The 21,736-nt window shown below is 49.8% G+C and overlaps 1 protein-coding gene across 1 annotated transcript in view; it reads left to right on the forward strand.

The window, feature by feature from the left end:
• PTPN21 (protein tyrosine phosphatase non-receptor type 21) overlaps positions 1 to 21,420 on the forward strand; it is a 67,772-nt gene extending 46,352 nt beyond the window's left edge. Inside the window, exons 13-19 of the mRNA XM_054715845.1 lie at positions 5,430 to 6,883; positions 11,843 to 11,980; positions 12,841 to 13,062; positions 16,029 to 16,157; positions 16,360 to 16,594; positions 17,234 to 17,394; positions 18,920 to 21,420. Coding sequence (XP_054571820.1) covers positions 5,430 to 6,883; positions 11,843 to 11,980; positions 12,841 to 13,062; positions 16,029 to 16,157; positions 16,360 to 16,594; positions 17,234 to 17,394; positions 18,920 to 19,048 — 2,468 coding nt within the window. The 3' untranslated portion in view covers positions 19,049 to 21,420. The remainder of the gene's footprint in view (positions 1 to 5,429; positions 6,884 to 11,842; positions 11,981 to 12,840; positions 13,063 to 16,028; positions 16,158 to 16,359; positions 16,595 to 17,233; positions 17,395 to 18,919) is intronic.
• The last annotated feature ends 316 nt before the right edge of the window (positions 21,421 to 21,736 follow it).

Here is a 21,736-nt window from a genome sequence, read left to right on the forward strand (position 1 = left end):
TACCACCCAAAGTCTAGTTTCCTTATGTTGCCATATATTTGACCCATTTTACCTACTTTGCCCTCCCCACCCCACATCCCCTCTGGTAACCACCATTCTGTTGTCTGTCTCTTGTTTTTGTTTTTTTTAGTTCATTTGTTACTTTTTTGTTTTATATTCCACAGATGAGTGAAATCATACAGTTTTGTCTTTTTCTGTATGTCTTACTTCACTTAACATAATACCCTCAGGATTCATTCATGTTGCCACAAAAGGCAGTGTTTCATCCTTTTTATGGCTGAGTAGTATTCCTGTATTTATAGGCATCACATCTTTATCCGTTCATCCATCAGTGGACACTGAGGTTGTTTCCATGCCTTGGCTATTGTAAACAGTGCTGCAGTGAGCATACGGGTGCAGGTATATCTTTATGAATTCGTGTTTTCATGTTTCTTTGGTGAATACCCAGAAGAGGAATTGCTGGGTCATATGTATGACATTTGGATGCTCACACGATCCCTAATTTGTCCCATTGGCTCTTCTTCCAGCTGGTTCCCGTGTGTCCTGTTATTCCCGCCGTTAGCTTTCAGTGCTTCCCGGCTTTCTGGCACAAGACATCCCAGGCTCATTCTGTCTTTCCCCTGCCTGAGCCCTTCCTACTATAGAGGTTTAGCCATTTTATTTTTAAAATGTATTTTTACTTTTCACTTGATTAGTATAGGGAGCTGTATTTAAGAGAGTGCTTCTAGCCTGGCTGGTGGTGTTCAATCGTTGAACATTGACCTGTGAACCAGGAAGTCACGGTTCTATTCCTGGTCAGGGCACATGCCCTGGTTGTGGGCTTGATCACCATTAGGGGGCATGCAGGAGGCAGCCGATCAATGATTCTCTCTCATCATTGATGTTTCTCTCTCTCTCTCCGTCTCCCTTCCTCTCTGAAAAAAAAAAATTTTTTTAAATGCTTCCAAAGCTGAATCTCAGTGTTCATTTAATATCTGCTCTCTCCTTTGTTTACAAGGACCTACTTGAGGCCAAGGAGCTTTATGCAGAGAAGTCATTCCACACCTTAGGAAGCTTAGAATCTAATAGTCGGGGGTAGGATAAGTACACAAATAACTTAAATACAAAGAGAACATGATTGTTTCGATGAGCGAGAGCAAGCAATTCCTTCCGTTCAGTGGAAGGATGAGTCTCCTCATGTTGGGGAGATTGAGAAGGGATTTCGGGCCTCAGACGATGGGTGGGTGGGTTTCAGCAGGTAGAGAGGGGGTGGGTGCCTGACTGGGATCCTGCTGCTGGTTTTGGGGGACTGAATGCTGTGGTGCAGAATGAGGAGAAGGGTGTTTGGAGGAGAGTGGTCCAGTGGGCTCACCCAGGGAACCGGTAGGAATGATGCCGGAAGGGACTGTGGGTGGACTGTGTGGTTTGTGCCGGGCCTGTGGTGAAGATGGGAATTTCTGTGCCGCGAGGTGGGCAGCAGGGGGGCAGTGCTGGGGTGTGGACTCAGGTGCTTTCCATCATCACTGTCCTCTCCGCCTTGCACCCTGCCCTGGTCTGGTTTCCGACCCCAGCCCTCCTACTCCTGGGAGAAGGCTCTCTCTTCCCATTGCTGGTGTTTCCTTCCGCCTCGTTTCTTCCCCTGGGTCTACACACATCGTACTATCTTTTGTCTCCTCTCTCTTCCAACTGCAGCGTGGTGTTTTTCCTCTTTTTCCTCTTTCACCCCCTTCTGCTGAGAGGGACATCTGTGTGCTGCCCCTGGTTGGTCCCCCGTTCATTCCTCCTGCCTTTGCTCTTCTGTTCAAGCTGCCCTCTCCTGGGTCCCCGGCACCCGCACACCCTCCTTACCATCAGAGTCCAGCCTGCTCTCCGCCTTGCAAATCTCAGTGTGTGGGTTCTCCCTCCTCCTCCTGCACGGACAGTGTTGCTCACGGCTCTTATGCCTGCTTCCCTCCCCACCTCGTGCAGGCTCCGCCACCATCCAGATTTCACCAAGGACGAGTGTCAGGTCTGCACTTCCCACCCCTTCCTCACTCAGGTGCTCAGCCCACGCTTCCAGGTCTGCTAGGTGGTCGTGCGGTTCAGGGGGCTGCGTGCGGCGTGCACAGCCCTTGGGGCAGCGCCAGGCTGTGATGAGCACTCAGTAAATCTCACCAGCTATTCCACCTTGCTGAGCATTGATTGAAATGTTCAATCTGATCTCTTCACTTGACCGGCCTGTCCCTTTCCCCACGTTCCTTCATCCTCATGATGAAGTCACTCCCCTGGTTCCTTGGATTCCAAACTGCATGTAATTTTTCTCATCTTCTTTTTCGTTTTTGCCCTCAGCAGCCAGTCAGTTACAAATCTATGGGATTATACGGCCTCGAACTTCATATAACATCTCCCTTCTCCCTGTCCCTCTGTGACTGACCAGGTCAGTTTCTCCTGTTTAAACCTCTCATGAGCTGCTGTGTCACAGGAGCTGACACCTTCCGTGTCCACCTCCCAGGCTCATCGCGGCTCCCTGGTGACCATCCCCGGCCTGGGCTCAGCACTCCGCGCTCCTCCCTCACTGCTTTTCCAGCCTTATTTCTGCTGTCCTTTCACTCCTCTCTGGCTGCCTGATGCTCAGCCTCGCTGAGCATGGCCTCCAGGGTGGGGAGTCTCTGCTGCTCTGTCACCCAGAATGCCCTTGTCCCACGCACCTGCACGCACCCTCTTGCCCACAGGCCTCTTGTCCAGTCCGGTAGGCTGTGCTGTGCTGTGGGAAAACACAGTTCCAAACCCTCTGTGGCTTACTCAGGAGAAGCCACTTCTTGCTCAGTTACCTGACCTCCGTGCACGGGCAGGAGGCCCCTGCTTCCCTCTGCAATGTTGCTGGTCAGAATGGCAGGGAAGGGAGCGTGGAAACGGGCTGTGGGCCTCTGCTCCCGTTCCCATGACCATTACTAGTCCCACGGTGGTGCCCGACCTCCAGAGGGGAGGAGGCGTGATCCCGCGGGCACTTGGCGGCAGACCGGCTGCTAATGAAAGCTGGGCATGCCTGCCCCATCCTCCTGACCCTCAAGGCCCCTCCAATGCCATCACTTCTATGAGGCGGTTCTTGATCTTCCCTTCTCTGTCCCCATCAACCCAGACCTTTTTATTTGACGGGGTTCCAGTCATTTCCCCTGTAAGATCTCAGCACGGTGTTTTACGCCGATGGGCTCACAAATGGGTGGTCTGTGGGGTGCACAGAGGAGCTGGAGGCTGGGAGAGCAGACAGTTGGTGCTTGAACCAGCTCCGCATCGGCAGCGGTTGTGCTGGTCCAGACAGGCCGCAGTGAGGGCCTGGGCTGTCCTGCAGGGAGCAAAGGTGGGTTGGGGGTTCCTGACTCAGAGCCTGTGTGCGTCCAGGTACGGGAAGAGCCAGGGGCAAGAAGCACCGTGCCTCAGCAGTGAGCACACGGGGATGCATTTGAGTCCTGTCCCTTCGTGGCTGTGTGCCACCAGATCCAAGTCCAGACGTCAGCCCGTGGTGCATTCACTTTATGATCAGGTGCTACTTACACGGTCGTGGGGCTTTAGAATCACAGAGTCTCAGCTTTTCACAGGCTGCTCCCCGAGGGCCTGGACGGCTGCTCTTCCTGAGGGTGGGAGACCATCTCGTAGTGTTTCAGGTGAACCACAGATGGGCTGCAGGAAGCATGCCTCTTCCCAGCCCCGGCAGGTTCGTGCAATGAGAGGGAGCCCCGGTTCTGAGTGTGGCTCACGGCTGCGGAAGTGTGGGGGCTGGCGCCGGCGCAGGCGTGGCTCTCTCAGCACGGCTGTTCTCGGCTCCGGCCCCCTGGTGAGGCGTGGCTACTGCTGACACTGTTGGACCTGGAGAAGCTCAGATTCTGCCCAGATGTTGCCCTTTTTTTTTTTCATCTGGAAGCACCTACACAAACAAGCTGCAGCGCCACGTAAGGGTGCACTTGTGGGCAGCTGGTGCCTGAACCAGCTCCGATCAGCAGGGCCTGCCCACCAGGGGGAGGCAGAGCCAGGGCCCTGCGCCCCCGGTGCCCAGCCTGCAGCTTCCGGGGCTCCAGAAGGGCTGTTTCATCACTCCAGTCAAACGTGTTTTTGACTTTCAGAAAAAGACAATGTGTTGTGTTGCAATTGTACTCTTTGTATTTCAAATCTTTGACTTGATTCTTGCGATCCTCTAGTCTGCTGTTGGGTCGCTGTATATTATTTTTTATTTCAGTCAGTGTATGCTTAATTTCTAGTTGGTCCTTTTTCATATCCTCGAGGTCTTGCTAAATTTATCGGCCTTTTCTAGAAAATTCTTGAAAAACCTTATAATCATGGTTTTGAACTCTATATCCAGTTGTTTGCTTTCCTCCATTTCTTTCATTTGTGACCTGTTTCTTTGTCTCTGCATTTTGGCTGCTTCCCTGTGTTGATAGAGTGGCTTTGTGTGCTAGGTGTCCTATAGGGCCCAATGGCTCAGCCTCCCCAGTTACCTGAGGTGGACACTCTTGGAGCACCCCTTTGTGGGCTGTGTGCACAGTCTTGTTGTAGTTAAGCCTTGATTGTTGTTGGTATCACTGGGAGGAATTGACCTCCAGGCCAATTGGCTGTGATGACCAGCTGTGTCTACACTGGGAGAACTTCTGTTCTGGAGACACCCTTATGAGACAAGCCTTGCAAAAGCCTCTGTGCTCAGCTTGGATGGGGCGGAGTCTCGGGGTGGAGCAGACAGCAATGGCTTCCCGTCAGCCCTGCTCTAAAAGGCCCCTGTGTCTCAGTGTCCCTCGGTAATCACTGCAAGCACCTCTGAGAGAAAGCCGCCCTTGAGTTCCGCCCGCTGCCAGACAGTCCAGTTTCTCCCCGAATGAGTCTGGGTCCCCAGTGTCTTGCCCGGAACTGGAGTTCAGAGCATTCGGGAGCTTTTGTCTCCCTCTCAGTTGAGAAAGCCAGCCGCATACTCAGTTGCCAGCCCTCTCGCGCACGCACACGCCTCCGTACCTCTGCCTTCTGCAGCTCCTCTGAGTCTCAGTGTGCTTTTCTCTTTCCTTCTAGTTGTAGAATTTCCACTCAGCCAGCCTTCCTGTGGTTCTGGATGATGTCCGTTTTGTCTTTTAGTTGTAGTTTTGAAATTATTGTGCAAGGCAGCAGTTTAGGTGTTTACCTATGCCACCATCTTGGTTTCTCGCAATTGTACTCTTAATATTGGACTTAGATTTGCCTCATCTTTATTGTGTGCCACGTCCTGAACTTCATCTTCGGAGTTGGCAGAGCCATCCCATCCTATAGACGAGGAAATGACCCACCCAGGGTCACTCAGCGTGTGTGGGGGAAGCCAGGTCACTTCAGTACCATTTCCATAAACTACATCATCAACATTCAAGACCTCTCTCAGTACTTGTCTAGAGTAATTAGTCCAATCTAGTACATTTTTTAAAAAACCTCATTTTAAACTATCTTTTACTATTTCCCCCCAGATAACCTCTTTGTCACCAACCAGAATGGATACTACTGTCACTCTCAGACCAGCCTGGATCGAGCCCAGATCGACCTCAACGGCCGCATCCGGAACGGCAGTGTCTACAGCGCACACAGCACCAGCTCCTTAAACAACCCGCAGCCCTACCCGCAGCCCTCACCCATGTCCTCCAACCCCAGCATCACCGGGAGCGACGTCATGCGGCCCGACTACGTCCCGTCCCACCGGCACAGCGCGCTGATTCCCCCGTCCTACCGCCCGACCCCCGACTACGAGACGGTGATGAAGCAGCTCAACCGAGGGATGGCGCACGCGGAGCGGCAGAGCCACTCGCTGAGAAACCTCAACATCGGCCACTCGTTCGCCTACAGCAGGCCCGACGCGCTGGTCTACAGCCAGCCCGAGATCCGGGAGCACGCCCCCTTCCCGTCCCCGCAGTCCGCCCACTACCCGTTCAGCCTGAGTTACAGCTTCCACAGCCAGTCCCCGCACCCCTACGCCGCCGAGCGGCGGCCCGTGGTGGGCGCCGTCAGCGTGCCCGAGCTGACCAACGTGCAGCTGCAGGCCCAGGACTACCCGGCCCCCAACATCATGCGGACTCAGGTGTACCGCCCGCCCCCACCGTACCCGTACCCGCACCCGCGGCCCGCCAACAGCACCCCCGACCTGTCCCGCCACCTGTACATCAGCAGCAGCAACCCCGACCTCATCACCCGGCGCGTCCACCACTCGGTGCAGACCTTCCAGGAGGACAGCCTGCCCGTGGCCCACTCCCTGCAGGAGGTCAGCGAGCCCCTCACCGCCGCGCGCCACGCGCACCTGCACAAGAGGAACAGCCTCGAGCTGGCGGGGCTGACGCACGGCTTCGAAGGCATGAGGCTCAAGGACAGGACCATGTCGGCCTCGGCCGCAGACGTGGCCCCGCGGGCCGGCTCCGCGGGGGGCTCCCAGCCAAATGTCTTCCCCGACAGGACGAGGCGGGGAGAGACGGCCGAGCAGGAAGGCCTGAGATATGGTCACAACAAGTCCCTGTCCGAGGCCACCATGCTGATACACAGCAGCGAGGAGGAGGAGGAGGAGGAGGAGGAGCTGGAGGAGGACGGCAAGGCACGGGCTGTGCTCGCCCCACGCGCACGGGAGTCCCGGGGCAGTTACTCCCAAGAGCCGACGCCAGCGGGCTGCTCCTGCGCCGCGGCCTCCCCTCTGCACATCCACGAGCCCAAGGCCCATGTCCCCGAGGCCGAGAGGAGGGCCAGGGAGGGCAGCCCCGTGCACGTGCCGGCAGAGGCCCAGCGGCCCCGGAGGGACGGGCTGCTGACGCCCTCCATGTCCGAGTCCGACCTCACCACGTCGGGGAAGTACCGGGCCAGGAGGGATTCTCTGAAGAAGAGGCCGGTGTCCGACCTCCTCTCGGGAAAGAAGAACGTTGTGGAAGGGCTCCCGCCGCTAGGGGTAAGTGTTGGGTGTGCAGGGGAGCCGCGGCCACCCACCCGCCCGGCGCCCTTCAGCCTGAGGCTTCTCAGCACCTTCTGCGCTCCGGGGTCTCGTCTCTGGCTCAGCACTTTTGATGTTTCCAGCTCTTTTTCTTCTAACATTTTTTTTATCCCTCTTCTGCCCTTTACTGTGTCTTTGACTTATTTGGAACACAGTTGAGTTCGATTATCTATGGAAGTGATAGAGGTCGATGAAATGTTAGTGGGTTTTTTTTTTTAATATATTTTATTGATTTTTCACAGAGAGGAAGAGAGAGGGATAGAGAGCCAGAAACATCGACGAGAGAGAAACATCGATCAGCTGCCTCCTGCACACCCCCCACTGGGGACGTGCCAGCAACCAAGGCACATGCCCCTGACCGGAATCGAACCTGGGACCCTTGAGTCCGCAGGCCGACGCTCCATCCACTGAGCCAAACCGGTTTCGGCTGTTAGTGGGTTTTTGGAGATCGTTAGATTAAATGTAAACGTTGGGAGCTCTGTGGGATGGAGTAGAAAGAATGAATGAAACGTTTCAGCCGTGCAGTGTGAACGGAAAGGGAGCTGAGGTTTCGTGACCTGAGCCCAGGTTGCTTTGTCCGCCGCCTGCTAGCAGCCCCCGTGCTGGCGCGGCAGCCAGGGCCGCGTTAGTTCCGCTCGCTGGTTTCTCCTGGGATGTCTGAGAGCAGCGTCCGCACCCAGGACTGTTCCTATCGCGTCCTGTGCTGGACGTGTGGGTGCAGCTTCCGATGTTGGCCGTGATCCCTGAGGGCTGCAGCGTGAACCTGGGGTTGGGAAGGTGGCCCTTGGTCAGGAAAGCTCCAGGTCTCTTTGAAAGAAAGATGACCTGAGAACTCAAGGAAGGTCCTTTGTAGAAAATGCAGGGTTACTAGTAAAATAGTCAGGATAATAAGTAACCATGACCTGGTTAAGCACGTCTTACCCATTGGAAGGAAAATATAAAAGAGCGTAGCATCATCTCGAGCTGCCTTTTCCGTAGCATCTACCGTGCGCTTTACCGCGTCCAGTCTACAACAGGCCCATTGTTCCTGCGGGTGAGGAAGCAGACTCAGATATTCAGTAGCTTTCCAAGGTCGCAGAGCGAGTGAGGGACCAACTGGAATTTTAAACTGGTATTTATCTCTGCAACGTGTTCTCTTATCTGCTACACTGTTCTCCGGCGAGTTATACTGTATATAATGTTTTGTTAAGTAATAATTGCTTATCTAAGCCTCGCTGTTCTCTGCCTTTCCACCGAAACCTTCTAACTTTGAGTCCCCACGCTTTGGCCAGGCCTGTGTGGCCTTGGCCTGCCAGGGTGTCCACTCGGAGACGTCTCACTGCATTGCTCAGGCTTCCGCTCCTCATTGCCTGGGCCTCAGCCAGAAGCCATGCCCTGACCTGTCCATTCTGTCTCACTTTGCTCCCCATGTCCTGGCAGCTAGGATTCCTCAGCTCTACCAGATGGCAAACTCAGACATGGGCCCATCGCAAGTGTGGTTCCGGCCTTGTATTTTAGATCCTCTGAGATGCTGTAAGCATCTTCATAAATAGGAAAAAATTCCCACAATGTTATTGTGCTTATGAAATAGATAAGTACCCGTAAATTAAAACTACTTATAATAGTGCTGTGGATTTAACTGTTTTCTTTTAATGAATTTTGGGTTTGAGTAATTTAAGTTTAATTTTGGGGGAGGGCACATTCTTACTTCCCTACCTGTGCCGTCAGGCCCCTGCCTCAGGCTGGCTGAAGGTGTGGGCTCATAATCGGTGGCTCAGGGTGGGGCAGGGGGTGGATGTGATTCCACAGCGACCCTGCTGGAACCCCTGAGCCAGCTGCACAGCCCCTTTCATAGTTACTACTCTCCCCTAAGTACATCAAGACCTGTCCAGCATTTTCATGTGACCCGAGTCTTTTCCCCAGACAATACTTGTTTTGAGTGTGGTCCCGTAGTCAGGCCTCTTGTCACTGTGCGATTTGAGTGGGCCTAGCAAGTCCTGTTAAATCTGAGTATTTTGACCAATTTGGTTCCCTAAAAACACAGATTTTCTCTCTCACTGACTTTTAAGACCTACAGGATTAATTTAATAAGACTATGTGATTGGCTTGTGCTTTTGCTCCCCTTCTTTTCCCATAAGGGATTCTCTTTACTTGAAAAACGTGCCTGGGAGCTGGGGCCAGGGGACAGGTACAGGACCAGATAGTGGGGACCCTGATCTGAGTCTGGACCCTGCCTTTTTTTTTTAAAGTATATTTTTATTGATTTCAGAGAGGGAGAGAGAGATAGAAACATCAATGATGAGAGAGAATCATTCATCGGCTGCCTCTTGCACGCCCCACACTGGGGATCTAACCTGCAACCTGGGCATGTGCCCTGACTGGGAATCAAACCATGACTTCCTGGTTCATAGGTCAGCACTCAACCACTGAGCCACACCGGCCCTGGGTAGAGCCTGCCTTTTTATTTTTTTATTAGTTCTCTGGTCAGTGGGCTGGACCCTCATGTACCAGAACCTCAGCTTCCCTGTCTGTCACACAGGGGCAGTCATCTCTGCTCTGCCTGCTGTGGCATGAAGTTCTCCGTAAGGATAGGCATGAAAATTGCTTCTGAATTCTATATGCAGCATAACTGATTTTATTGAAAGGTACTATTTATTGTTTTGACACCGATTACTATTTCTCTATTAAAGAGGCAGCTGTGTGACCTTGGGCAAGCTTTTTAATCTCTCTGACTCAGTTTTCTCTTTCGTCAAGGAAGATGAGCCCAGAGAGTTGTTGGGGGGATAAAGTGAGCTCCTGACACCCAGGCAGTGCTCAGATTTAACATGTTACCGTGATGTGGCACCATACATTTAACTTACCAGCTTCCCAAGAATTGAATAGCTCAGCCCTGTTGCCATTGTATCATTTAACTGTGACAACCAAGAAACTCACCTCACAGACCAATGTGAATTGAGGTTATAGAGGTTTAGGATTAAAAACAGTGATGTAAATTGCAGACAAGCAGGATCACTTTAGAACTCTCCACCCATCTCCACCTCAGGGACTTGATCGCTATCTGAAAAGGTGGACTGGTTTGAGTGCTCATGCATTTTCTTTTCATTGTACAATCTTAGTGTTGTGTGGTGGTTCTCTCGTAAGAAATCACTTGCAGGTGTTTAAAGCAACGCGTGCTTGTGCTCTCAGGGCTAAGTAAGGGGTATTTGACTTCCTGGTTCATAGGTCGGCACTCAACCGTGGAGCCACGCCGGCCCTGGGTAGAGCTTTTGACTCTATGCCCCTTTCTTCAAACACTGGCCTTAGCACTGGCCTGACAGCCAATCAGCTTCCTCCAGCTGATCCCAGCCAGGGCATCTTGACCCACCCCATCCTGGCCGGTGAGAACTGACCGTTAAATCTTCAGGACTCTTGTGATTCAGTGGATGTTACATTGACAGTTTGAATAGGCCATGGTGGGAGTATTTGCACCATGGAAATTGGCAAACTTGACAAATCAGAACTTTCCCCCACCCGAGAGCCAGTTGTTGAACATGTATCAGCCTACCACTGTGTTTTGCACACGTTAGAATCATGAAATTTTCACCTGTTCAGGGACCTTTTAGTCTCCCTCTCTCCCTCTGTTCCCGTCTCCCTCCTCCTCCCTACTTCCCAGGCTGGTTTCATTCATGAGACAGAACTGAGAAAACCATTTTTTAAAAATTGGGGCTACTGCTGTTAGGATAATTATGACTTCCAAGGGGTGTAGAATAGCTAAGGAAACAGCATTCTTAGGCTCATTTGCCTTAGAGACAGTCACTCACTTTAACAGTAAGGTTAGGAACACCTGATCTCAGGAGAGAGCTTCTGTTGATGCACTCTCTCTCTCTCTTTTTTAAAATAAATATGTTTTTATTGATTTTGGAGAGAGGAAGGGAGAGGGAGAGAGAGAAACATCAATGAGAGCGAAACATCAACATCGATGGGCTGCCTCCTGCACGGCCCCTACTGGGGATCGAGCTCGCAACCCTGGGCACGTGCCCCGACCGGGAGGTGACCTCTTCGTGTGTGGGTTGATGCTCAACCACTGAGCCACATCAGTAGGATATGATGATGTGCTTCTCTTACATCTGATCTTTCTGGTGTCGTGAATGAAGATTTCAGCCCTGTTTGATTTTCCTGGTTTAAAAACGTGGCGGTTCTGAGAGGTGTGGCGATCCAACTCAGGTCACACAAGTCTGAAACATAACGCAGGACAGAACAGCAAGCTACCACAGCAAACGTTACATTTTTCTTCCAGAATGATTTAAAGAACTAATTTATATTTTATTTTATTTATTTATTTATTTTAAATAAATTTTATTGATTTTTTTTACAGAGAGGAAAAGAGAGGGATAGAGAGTTAGAAACATCGATGAGAGAGAAACATCGATCAGCTGCCTCCTGCACACTCCCCACTGGGTATGTGCCCGCAACCAAGGTACATGCCCCTGACCGGAATCGAACCCGGGACCCTTGAGTCTGCAGGCCTATGCTCTATCCACTGAGCCAAACCGGCCAGGGCAAAAGAACTAATTTATATTTAAAAAAACACACACACATCAAAGCTTATTGCAATCAGGTGGTTGTATTTAAAACCATTCTTATGGACAGCAGCTGATTTTTTGGTGTGCCGAGTTGAAATTGGGGAGTTCTGCGCAGGAATGCTGACTGCTGGGAGCCTCACCTTTCATTACAACAGAACCCCGAAACCGGCTGCATTTCAAAACCTCCTATCTGGGCGACTTATCAGGGCTTTGGCCTTGAAAGGAATGTCACCCTCCTAATATTGTTAAACCAGTGTGTGCGCGCGTGTGTGAGGGAGCGCAATTTCTCCTGTTTGCTGCCAGTCTTCAGCCCAGTTTCTCTTCAAAGGGACTGTGCTTGTGTATATTTCATATATACATATAAATATTTTTATAGGGAATGAAAAAGAGCCGAGTAGATGCAAAAAAAATGGGTCCTCTCAAACTGGCTGCCCTGAATGGACTCTCGCTGTCTCGCCTGCCTCTGCCCGACGAGGGGAAGGACATGTCAGCCAGAGCCACCAATGATGAGAGGGTACGTACAGGCGGGCTGGTCCCCTCCCCGGGCTGGATGGTCAAGTGCTGCATGTCTGCTTCCTGAGATCCCCGAGCATTTTCTAACCCACTCAGTGATCATAAGTGAGTGTTAAGGAATTTGTGATCTGGACCTCAAACTTGGGGCAAATTTATAGCTAATGTCTTAAGTTCAGGCTAGAATGTTTGTTTCTCTTTTTCTTTTCTGCATGTTGTTCTTTACCTTCTTCCAGCCATCTGTGGTAGTCTTGGTTTTTGATGGCTTTAAGGTTAGAGAGGAGATCTGCAAATGCCTATGAGAACACACAGGGAAGAAGGCAGATGTTGCTTTTATTTCACTGAAAATGATCTCCATGGTAAAGGATTACGGAAGCTTTCAAAACTTCCTTGGCGACCACGACAGAATGAAGCACGCTAAGCAAAAATTAATGTGCTTACCACTGGGTCCTGGAGATGGTTTCCAGCATTTACCGCTGTTTGTAGTTTTTCATATGATTATACATTATAAGATTGAAGCATGCGTTCATTGATATTGGAATCAATGTTCCTACTCTAGGATTTACTGACTTCCACGGGGACTTTCCTGTGTCATAGGGATCACAAAACTGACCATAAATTAGGGAAAATGAATCCAGCAAATTGCTTTAGGCCAGTTTTTCACCTTTAAGCGGAACGTTTTTGCCTTTATTTCTCACCAATAAGATTATTGCGTTTGCTATTGTAATGGCTTGGTAAAAATTTAGCTCTGGTTTCACCTAGAATTTTCACTAGTAGGTAATGCTAGACTTGAAGCAGCTGTACAGCCGACGCATAGCTGTGCCTGTGACTTTATTCTTGTCGCCCCCCGCATTCTGTTGACAGTGTAAAATTCTGGAACAACGGTTGGAACAGGGGATGGTGTTCACAGAATATGAAAGAATCCTGAAAAAACGGCTAGTCGATGGGGAGTGCTCAACGGCACGACTCCCCGAAAATGCAGAAAGAAACCGATTCCAGGACGTGCTTCCCTATGACGATGCCAGAGTGGAGTTGGTCCCAACGAAAGAGAACAACACCGGGTACATCAACGCATCCCACATTAAGGTGAGAGGAGCATTTACAGTGATGACCAAGACGCGAGGCTCCGAGTTCAAGTACAGGACTTAGAATGACATTCACGCTTGTATTCTGAAAACACCCTGTTGTTTTTTTTTTAAATTTCTTTATTGATTAAGGTATTACATATGTGTCCTTATTCCCCCATTACCCCCCACCTCCCATTCATGCCCCCACCCCCCTGTTGTCTGTGTCCATTGATTAGGCTTATATGCATGCACATAAGTCCTTTGGTTGATCTCTCCCCCTTACCCCCACCCTCCCCTACCTTCCCTGAGAAAACACCCTGGTTTTGATCCATTGGGGCCGTGGTCGGCAAACTGTGGCTCGCGAGCCACATGCGGCTCTTTGGCCCCTTGAGTGTGGCTCTTCCACAAAATACCACGGCCTGGGCGAGTCTATTTTGAAGAAGTGGTGTTAGAAGAAGTTTAAGAAATTTGGCTCTCAAGAGAAATTTCAGTCGTTGTACTGTTGATATTTGCCTCTGTTGACGAATGAGTTTGCCGACCACTGCATTGGGAGAACTGTGTTATGCGGTAAACTGGGAAATCCAGGCACCCAGGCTGGGTAGAAAGTGTTTATCCACAGAGTCACCTTCGCTCTGGCCACGCGCTGAAACCCTCTGCCCCCAGCAGTGTAATCGGGACTCGAAGCGCTGACTTGCCCAACTTCAGAACTTGGTCTTTCTAAATCTGAAGACTTCATCAGCTGCTCCTGAGAGAATCTATAAGCTGGACCTGGTCTTTCCTCATGACCAACCTACGTGCATTTTTATGTAACAAAAGCGTCCGGGTGTTTTAGTGTTTTCACCAAAGCTTTTACCTGCAGTGGTGCCGTCTGCTCTCTTTGCACACTCCCCGTAATCACTCTTAAACACTGTTTTGTTCTTTGAAGAGGCAGTGCCACCTTTTCCCTGGAAATAGTAAAATGTCATTTAACTGGGGTAGCCCGTTGCACCCATTAAAATGGAAACAGTGATGGTTCACAGGAGGGAGTGAGGAGAGCCAGCTGCTCTGTCTTCTCCGTGTCACTCGCACCCTCGTTCCTGCCAGCGAGGGTAAGCCCCCTTTGCGGGAGGGAGAGACTTCCTCTCAGTGCGTGAATGAGTCAGGATCTGTGGTCAGGTGCTGTTTCCTTCCTCCCACCTTCTGTTTAGTTTGCAAGTGACATTTGGGGAGACCAGTTCCCCATGTGCAGCTTTCCAGCGACCTGGCGGTCTGCCTGTGAGCGGCACACCCTTGGTTGGGGATCTGCGCATGTGCTTCTTAATATGTGGGCACAGTCTGCTTAAGAAGCAAGCCTTGCCCTAACCGGTTTGGCTCAGTGGATAGAGTGTCGGCCTGCAGACTGAAGGGTCCCAGGTTCGATTCCGGTCAAGGCATGTACCTTGGTTTCGGGCACATTCCCAGTAGCGGGTGTGCAGGAGGCAGCTGATCGATGTTTCTCTCTCATCAATGTTTCTATCCCTCTCCCTTCCTCTCTGTAAAAATCAATAAAATATGTTAAAAAAAGAAAAAGAAAAAAAAAGAAGCGAGCCTTTCTTTGGAATAACTCACCCAGCCTCTCCTGTTGGGGTGGATAAGAGCGGAATGATGTCGTAGTTCTATAGTGACATTTCAGACTCTCCAAAGGCACCCTGAGGAAGAGGGGGAAAAGGCTGAGCTCCGAATTACGGGACAGACTCTCCCGTGTGGGACCTCGTGGTACTTACCTGGATAAAGAAATGCTGGCACCTTCCCCCGAGGTTCCCCAGCAGACTCTTCCTCATTAGTTCTTGTTCACTGTGTAACTGTGGCCCCCCCACAAACCCCCTTGCCCAAAGTGCCTGCCCCTGAGTGGGCGCTCGATGAGTGGGGACGGGTGGCCTTAGCGAGAGCGTGGGCGGATCAGTGCTTGGCACAGGGTTTTACGCTGAGTGGTCTCTAAGAATCAGTGCCGCTGAGATTTAACCCGGGTCTCCTGACTCCAGATCCCGACCACAGTGATTATTATTTAGACCTTTCTCCGGGAGGGCATACATAGCTTAGTGTCATGATGGAGGGTGATTTGGCTCAGAAGGTCAGAGGCGAGTCTTCCTTAAGCAGGAAGAGTATTTTCCCCCAGAAATCGGACATTTAACTCGGGCTTGGGCTTAGTTGCGAATACTTTTCTCAGTGTGTTTAGTTCTTCATGAGGGGAAATTGTGTTTGAAAGCTGGGGTACTGGGATGCTGATAATTACTTTTACGAGAAGAGCCATAGCAGCAGCGGCAATAACAACTACTCTTTGAGCACCATCACGTTCAAGGCACCATGTGTGTGCATGGACTCAGTGCCTTTTTTTTTTTTTTAATATATAGTAAAGGTGGAAATTTATTGAAGAACAAGTACAGACTCCTACGTGGGGAGGGGGAAAGAGTCCCCTTCACTCAGTTCTGACAACAACCCTACAAGGGCAGGCAATACATATGCATGTACATATACATATATATTTTTAATATATTTTTATTGATGTCAGAGAGGAAGAGAGAGGGAGAGAGAGGTAGAAACATCAATGATGAAGAGAAGCATTGATCAACTGCCTCCTGTATGCTCCCTACGGGGTATCGGGCCTGCAACCCAGGCATGTGCCCTGACCAGGAATTGAATCATCTCCTGGTTTATAGGTCGATGCTCAACCACTGAGCCACACCAGCTGGGTGGCAGGCAATATTTTTATTTTAACTTGAGAACTAAGATTCAGAGAGGTTCAGCAAATTGCCCCGGGTCGCATAGATATTACGTGAACTCATAGTAAGTTTATAAAGATGTCAGTAGTGGAAATTGAACTAACAAGGAAAAAGAATAAGATGAAAGCCTTTCTTTATTCTGAATAATTTAGTTCACTTTTTAGTATTACCACAAACAAATGTATATCCATGCCTGTGTACATACGTGACACACACACATTCATTTTTTAACCTCTCCTCGTCTCAGGTCTCTGTCAGTGGAATCGAATGGGACTATATTGCCACGCAGGGCCCGCTGCAGAACACCTGTCAGGACTTCTGGCAGATGGTGTGGGAACAGGGAATTGCCATTATAGCGATGGTGACAGCGGAAGAGGTGAGTGCTCATTCCTCTCCATCGGTTTTCTCCGTCTCAGATGAGACGTTATTGTCGATCCTGTGGGGATCCTGACGCTCAGAGAGAGAGGGGCAGGTTGGGAGAGCGATTCTGCGTCTCGGCGTGCTGTCTGTGTGTAAAAGGGCTTGTATTGCTGGGCCTTGCGTGGTGTTTTGACTGTCCGTGCGTGCGTCTCTAACAGGAGGGCGGAAGGGAGAAGAGCTTCAGGTACTGGCCACGCCTTGGTTCCCGGCACAACACCGTCACCTACGGAAGGTTCAAGATCACCACCCGGTTCCGCACAGACTCGGGCTGCTACGCCACCACCGGCCTGAAGATGAAGCACCTGCTCACGGGGCAGGAGAGGACCGTCTGGCACCTGCAGTACACGGACTGGCCGGAGCACGGCTGCCCCGAGGACCTCAAGGGGTTTCTATGTGAGTGTCCCCGCTCCCAGCACCGCCCCTGCTGGGGCTCTTACATCAGCCACGGAGAGGAAGGCTTATGTTCCCGAAATATTTCCTTATGTCGTCTCGTATTAACTCTGGGCTTGTTTTAAAATAAAGATTTTAAGTGTTTAGGGGAGGCATGGCACAAGTTTTTATTATTTATTTTGTTTACGTTTATTGATTTCAGAGAGGAAGGGAGAGGGGGAGAGAGATAGAAATATCAGTGATGAGAGAGCATCAGTGATTGGCTGCCTCCTGCATGTCCCCCACTGGGGCTCGAGCCCGCATGCTGGGCATATGCCCTGCCTGGGAATTGAACCATGACCTCAACCACTGAGCCACGCCATCGGCCAAAAGAAGTTTTTTACGTATAACGTGGTGGTGAGTGAAATGCGGTGAATGAGTCTCGGGGCGTTTTTCCTCCCTTTGGTTTTGTGGGTGAGCAAACGGGAGGCCAGGCGGAGTCCGAGCTCACCAAGACCGCCCTGTCCGTCAGTGGTTGTGCCCGCTAACTGGCGCCCTGTGCTGGTTGTCCGGAGTCCTCCCCGTCGGCGGAGATGATCTGCAGACTGTCGATGTGACGTGCCTTAAACCCTGGTGTTTTTCTCTCTCATTGATACTTCACAGCATACCTTGAGGAGATCCAGTCTGTCCGGCGCCACACCAACAGTACGAGTGAACCGAAAGGCCCCAGCCCCCCGCTGCTGGTCCACTGCAGTGCGGGGGTGGGGAGGACCGGCGTCGTCATTTTGTCCGAGATCATGATCGCCTGCCTGGAGCACAACGAGGTGCTCATTTCCTTTCTTTTGGGCGTGGGGAGAGGTGGGCTCGGTGCAAGTCCGGGAAGAGGGACCTCGTCATCTAACAGCTCTTTCGGAACGAGGTTTCTTGGTGTGTGTTTTTCCCCACAAGCAGGAATTGTTTTTATTTGTCACAGATAAAAGTCTGAATTTTATTTTTATTGATTGATTTATTTAAAAAATATTTTTATTGATTTCAGAGAGAAAGGGAGAGGGAGAGAGAGATAGAAACATCAATGATGAGAGAGCCCTAGCTGGTTTGGCTCAGTGGATAGAGCATCAGTGGCCTGCGGACTGAAGGGTCCCGGGTTCGATTCCGGTCAAGGGCACATGCCTGGGTTGTAGGCTTGATCCTCAGTAGGGGGCATGCAGGAGGCAGCCGATCGATGATTCTCTCTCTCTCTCCCTTTCTTTTCCTCTCTAAAATCAATGAAAAATATAAGAAAAAAAAAGTGATGAGAAAGAATCATCCATCAGCTGCCTCCCGGGAATCAAACTGTGACCTCCTGGTTCATAGGTCGATGCTCAACCTGAGTCACGCTGGGCTGGGCACAAGTGGGATCCTTGGCCTGGGGGCGCTCATGCATCAGCTCGTGCTCCTTGAGCACCTGTCCGAGCTCCAGTCGCTCTTCCAGAGCTGCGGCCTTCCCCGCGCAGCTCCCTGAGTTCTCGCAGATCGGGCGTGGGCTTCTTGCATGTTGACTTTTCTAACACAGACATCGGGGAGCAGATGAGTAGATTGGCCAGCTTTTCTGTGTCTTTTCCAATGGAATCAGTTTATGGACCACTTCTTCCTGTCATCTGTCTGCACCTCTCGGGTCATGATTTCCATCACCTTCCGGATTTGGCGGACCTGTTGCTGCTGAGAGTAAGAGGTCGTCCGAATCTGATTGTTGCATTTTTTTTTAGTAAAAACAACACAGAATGGACGAAGCAGATAACAGTCGGTAGTCTTGACAAAATACGAGCTTCAGCCATGGTCTGCCATGGTTTGACCGGCAGCACATTTTGTCTCCATGTAAGATCCATGCCATGGGAATTAGACAGGGTTTGCCCTGCACATCCTCGGGAATTAGCTTGGATGTTCGAAGTGCAGCTTCATGATTCTGTTGTCCGCTTCAACAACACGACCCTTGAGGCCATCCGATGTGATTTTGGTTCCTTGAGTTCTTGTGACTAGTTTTTACCAGTATTTCCCATATTGAACAAGGCTGGTGCTTTCACACCCATCTTCCGTAGAAAACGGATCAACCCCTTTCTCCTTGGCCCCCCTTGTTGCCGCCTTCCATAGGGCATTTATTCTTGCCGACCGCCATGGTGTGCTTCTTAGAGAGCCGAATGGTCCTTGGGTTCTCTTGTTTATTTGTGTGTTATTTTGGTAGAAGATGCCCAGGTAGACGAGTTAGGAGGTTGACCATCTCCTAACCAGGTTTGTGCTAGGACCCCAACTCTCCCGGCCCCCTTCTCTCTCTGGGGGAGTGCCTTCCCCTCACCGCTGCATCTCTCAATCTAGGTGCTCGACATCCCACGGGTGCTGGACAAGCTGAGGCAGCAGAGAATGATGCTGGTGCAGACCCTGATCCAGTACACGTTCGTGTACAGAGTCCTCATCCAGTTCCTGAAAAGCTCCAGGCTCATATAAGCTCCCGCAGCTGCCGAAGGGGACCCGCCCAGGTGAAGCGTTTACGGTCAGAAGAGGGCCGGCCTGACTCACCTTTACCCCTCGCCACTCGTCCACGCAGAAGGCTCCCTGGGAAGTAAGGGCGGTGTGGGTGCCGGCACCGAGGGAGCGTGAAGGCTGCGGGGGACCACCTGGGACGATGCCAGCGATGGAGGCCTTGGTGCCCAGGAAGTGGCCCTGCCCCGGCCTGTCCGATTTGCAGCACTTGCACACATTTTTTGGAGACTGTGTTTTCTAGACAATTCTATATTTTACTGAAGCTATGCTGGGCAACTCTGGCAATCATTAACAGGCATAGATTTCTATCTTAAACAAGTTTTTGCTAATGGAATTTTATTTCATTACTAAAATATTTTGGGGTTTTCTTGTTGAGAAACTGAACTTTTTCCATGGAGATAATCCACAAATATGAGTGGTTCCTTTGTAACTTTGTATTTAAAACCATGTTATTATCTTTTGATATTTTTTAAAAAAAACCTTGGGTACTTAACAGTTTAGTTACCAAATCCAAACTACAAGAAGGATCTACAAGTGTTATTTTGAAATATGTAGAAAGCATTATTATATTCAGAAACATTTTTTATCCTAAAAATGCATATATTTTTTACCTTCTATATTTTCCAAATCAGAGTTTGACTCATTAAGGTACGGAAACGAATCAGTTAAGGGAAAGCTGTGAATGAAGGCACATCATTTTAAAATGGAAGAGAATAATCAGATTCACTTTTTTTTTTTTTTCAGTATTATTCATAAACCTAAATGAGTTTGATTTTGTTGGTTGAAGATGAAGTGAAATTGTGCAGGTTGGGTTTAAGCTCTTTTTCTTGGTTTAAAACAATAAACCTGGGTTAGAGAATACGTGTGCTGCTTTACCGATGAAACGCTAACACGGGCAGGGCACGTTGTTCCGAAGGAGCTTTGGAAGAGGTCAGGAGTAAGAGCATGTAGGGTGCCTGGGACACGAGGACGTGTAGTGTCAGCGCAGGATGGCAAATGCAAGATGCCTTTGTTTTTACAAAAACGCAGTATTATCTCTCCTCAGACAGAGGTGCTGGGGTGGAGACGGGGGAGCCTGGGAGTGTGGGGCTGACCCCCCAGAGATGGGTGTCCCCAGGAAACTCCAGGCCTGTCGGTGTCAGAGATCACTTGGGCTCCCTCGGAGTTCTTCCACCCTAACCTCTATTCTTTTTTAACAAATACAACCAAGTAATGTTACCATGGAGAGGAGCCTTAAAGAAGCCTCCTTTTCTTTTGGTTGAAAGAAGAGTTAGTGATAGTTTTACCTCATCTCCCACGACCACAGCCCAAACTTGGGCTAGCAGAGGTCACTCGGTGTTCAAGGGGTGCTTGAGATTTAGCTTCCCTATCCCCTGACTTCACCCCTGAGGGCAATTTTAGCCTCTTAGTTGCCCCTCTCCCACCGCAGTGGGCAGAACAAGGCTGGCGAGGGGGAGGGGAGAGTGTCACCTTTGGCCCAGGCTGGGGCGGCCGGTCACAGGGGGGGTTTAGGTTAGGACTCATTGGTACGTTTAGCGGAGAAGCCATCCCGTTCTTCCTTCCGAGGCTGCTTCTCCAAAACACAGTTTCCACGTTGTTCAATCCGGGGCTGTTCCCCCAGATTTCAATATCCTCGGGGCGTTTCCAGTCCCCGTGTTAACTCCTAAAGCAGTTTAACTTACTGTTGTGACCGCTGAGGATGTATTATCAGCTGTGGGACAGGTTTCCTTCATACAGCATGGACCGGCCTAACTCCGAGTTACCCAGAAAGCAGCCATGTGAGAGGAAAATTCCGAAGATGTTAGTGAAAAGGAATATTGGAAGTGAGCACATTTGTCACGTAGGAAGAAAATATTAATGTTAAATCTGACATTATTTTTGAGAGTCCTGTTTAAAGAGCAGTAGACCTAAGTGTAAACATTCAGAATGAGCTCTGCAGAAGAATGGATGAAACCTTTTTTTATGGTGATATTTCCCATCTCCACACTATGTAAAAGACAGGAATATTTCTGATGATGTTTTTTCTTCCATGGTAGGTTTTTAAAAAATTCTTTTTTCTGTCAGGTTGAAACATTTTGATGTGTCCCACTGACAAGAACATAACGTAAGACAAAATCTGAAGAGTAATATATGGTATGTTTGTGTTCCTGTTGTCATAATTTGAGTATAAGGAAGTATGAGGGCCGAATTGCAGTTTGAATGTCACGCTTACGATGTTGCATGTTTGACATAGCTTCTAAGACCATGTAACCTTTTGTCCCTTTTGAATTTTTAAATTTTTCATTATAATTAGTGAATATGAAAGTATTTCTGAATAAAAATAAATCTAAATTATAGACTCTGATACAATGTGATTTTCAAGAGCGAACTCTAAAACATGGAGGTTTCATAGCTTACCCCGTCTGAATTGAGGGTGTTATTGTCTGCCAAAAGTAGGCATTGCTTCAGTAGCTTCATGTCTTTTAGTTTTTTGATATTGTTAATTTCAAATCAAAATTACCAAAGTGTACATTTCTACAAAAGTAGGTTACAAATGAGTGCTTCTCAGTGGTCCGTTTTGGCATCTGGCATCACTTTTCCTGGTTAGAATATCACTTGGAATGTTCATTGCAGTCATTATCATTACTTTTTTTCTGGAACATCTACTGTGAA

The sequence above is a fragment of the Eptesicus fuscus genome, chromosome 5 (assembly GCF_027574615.1).
Source record: "Eptesicus fuscus isolate TK198812 chromosome 5, DD_ASM_mEF_20220401, whole genome shotgun sequence".
In the NCBI taxonomy this organism is placed as follows: domain Eukaryota; kingdom Metazoa; phylum Chordata; class Mammalia; order Chiroptera; family Vespertilionidae; genus Eptesicus; species Eptesicus fuscus.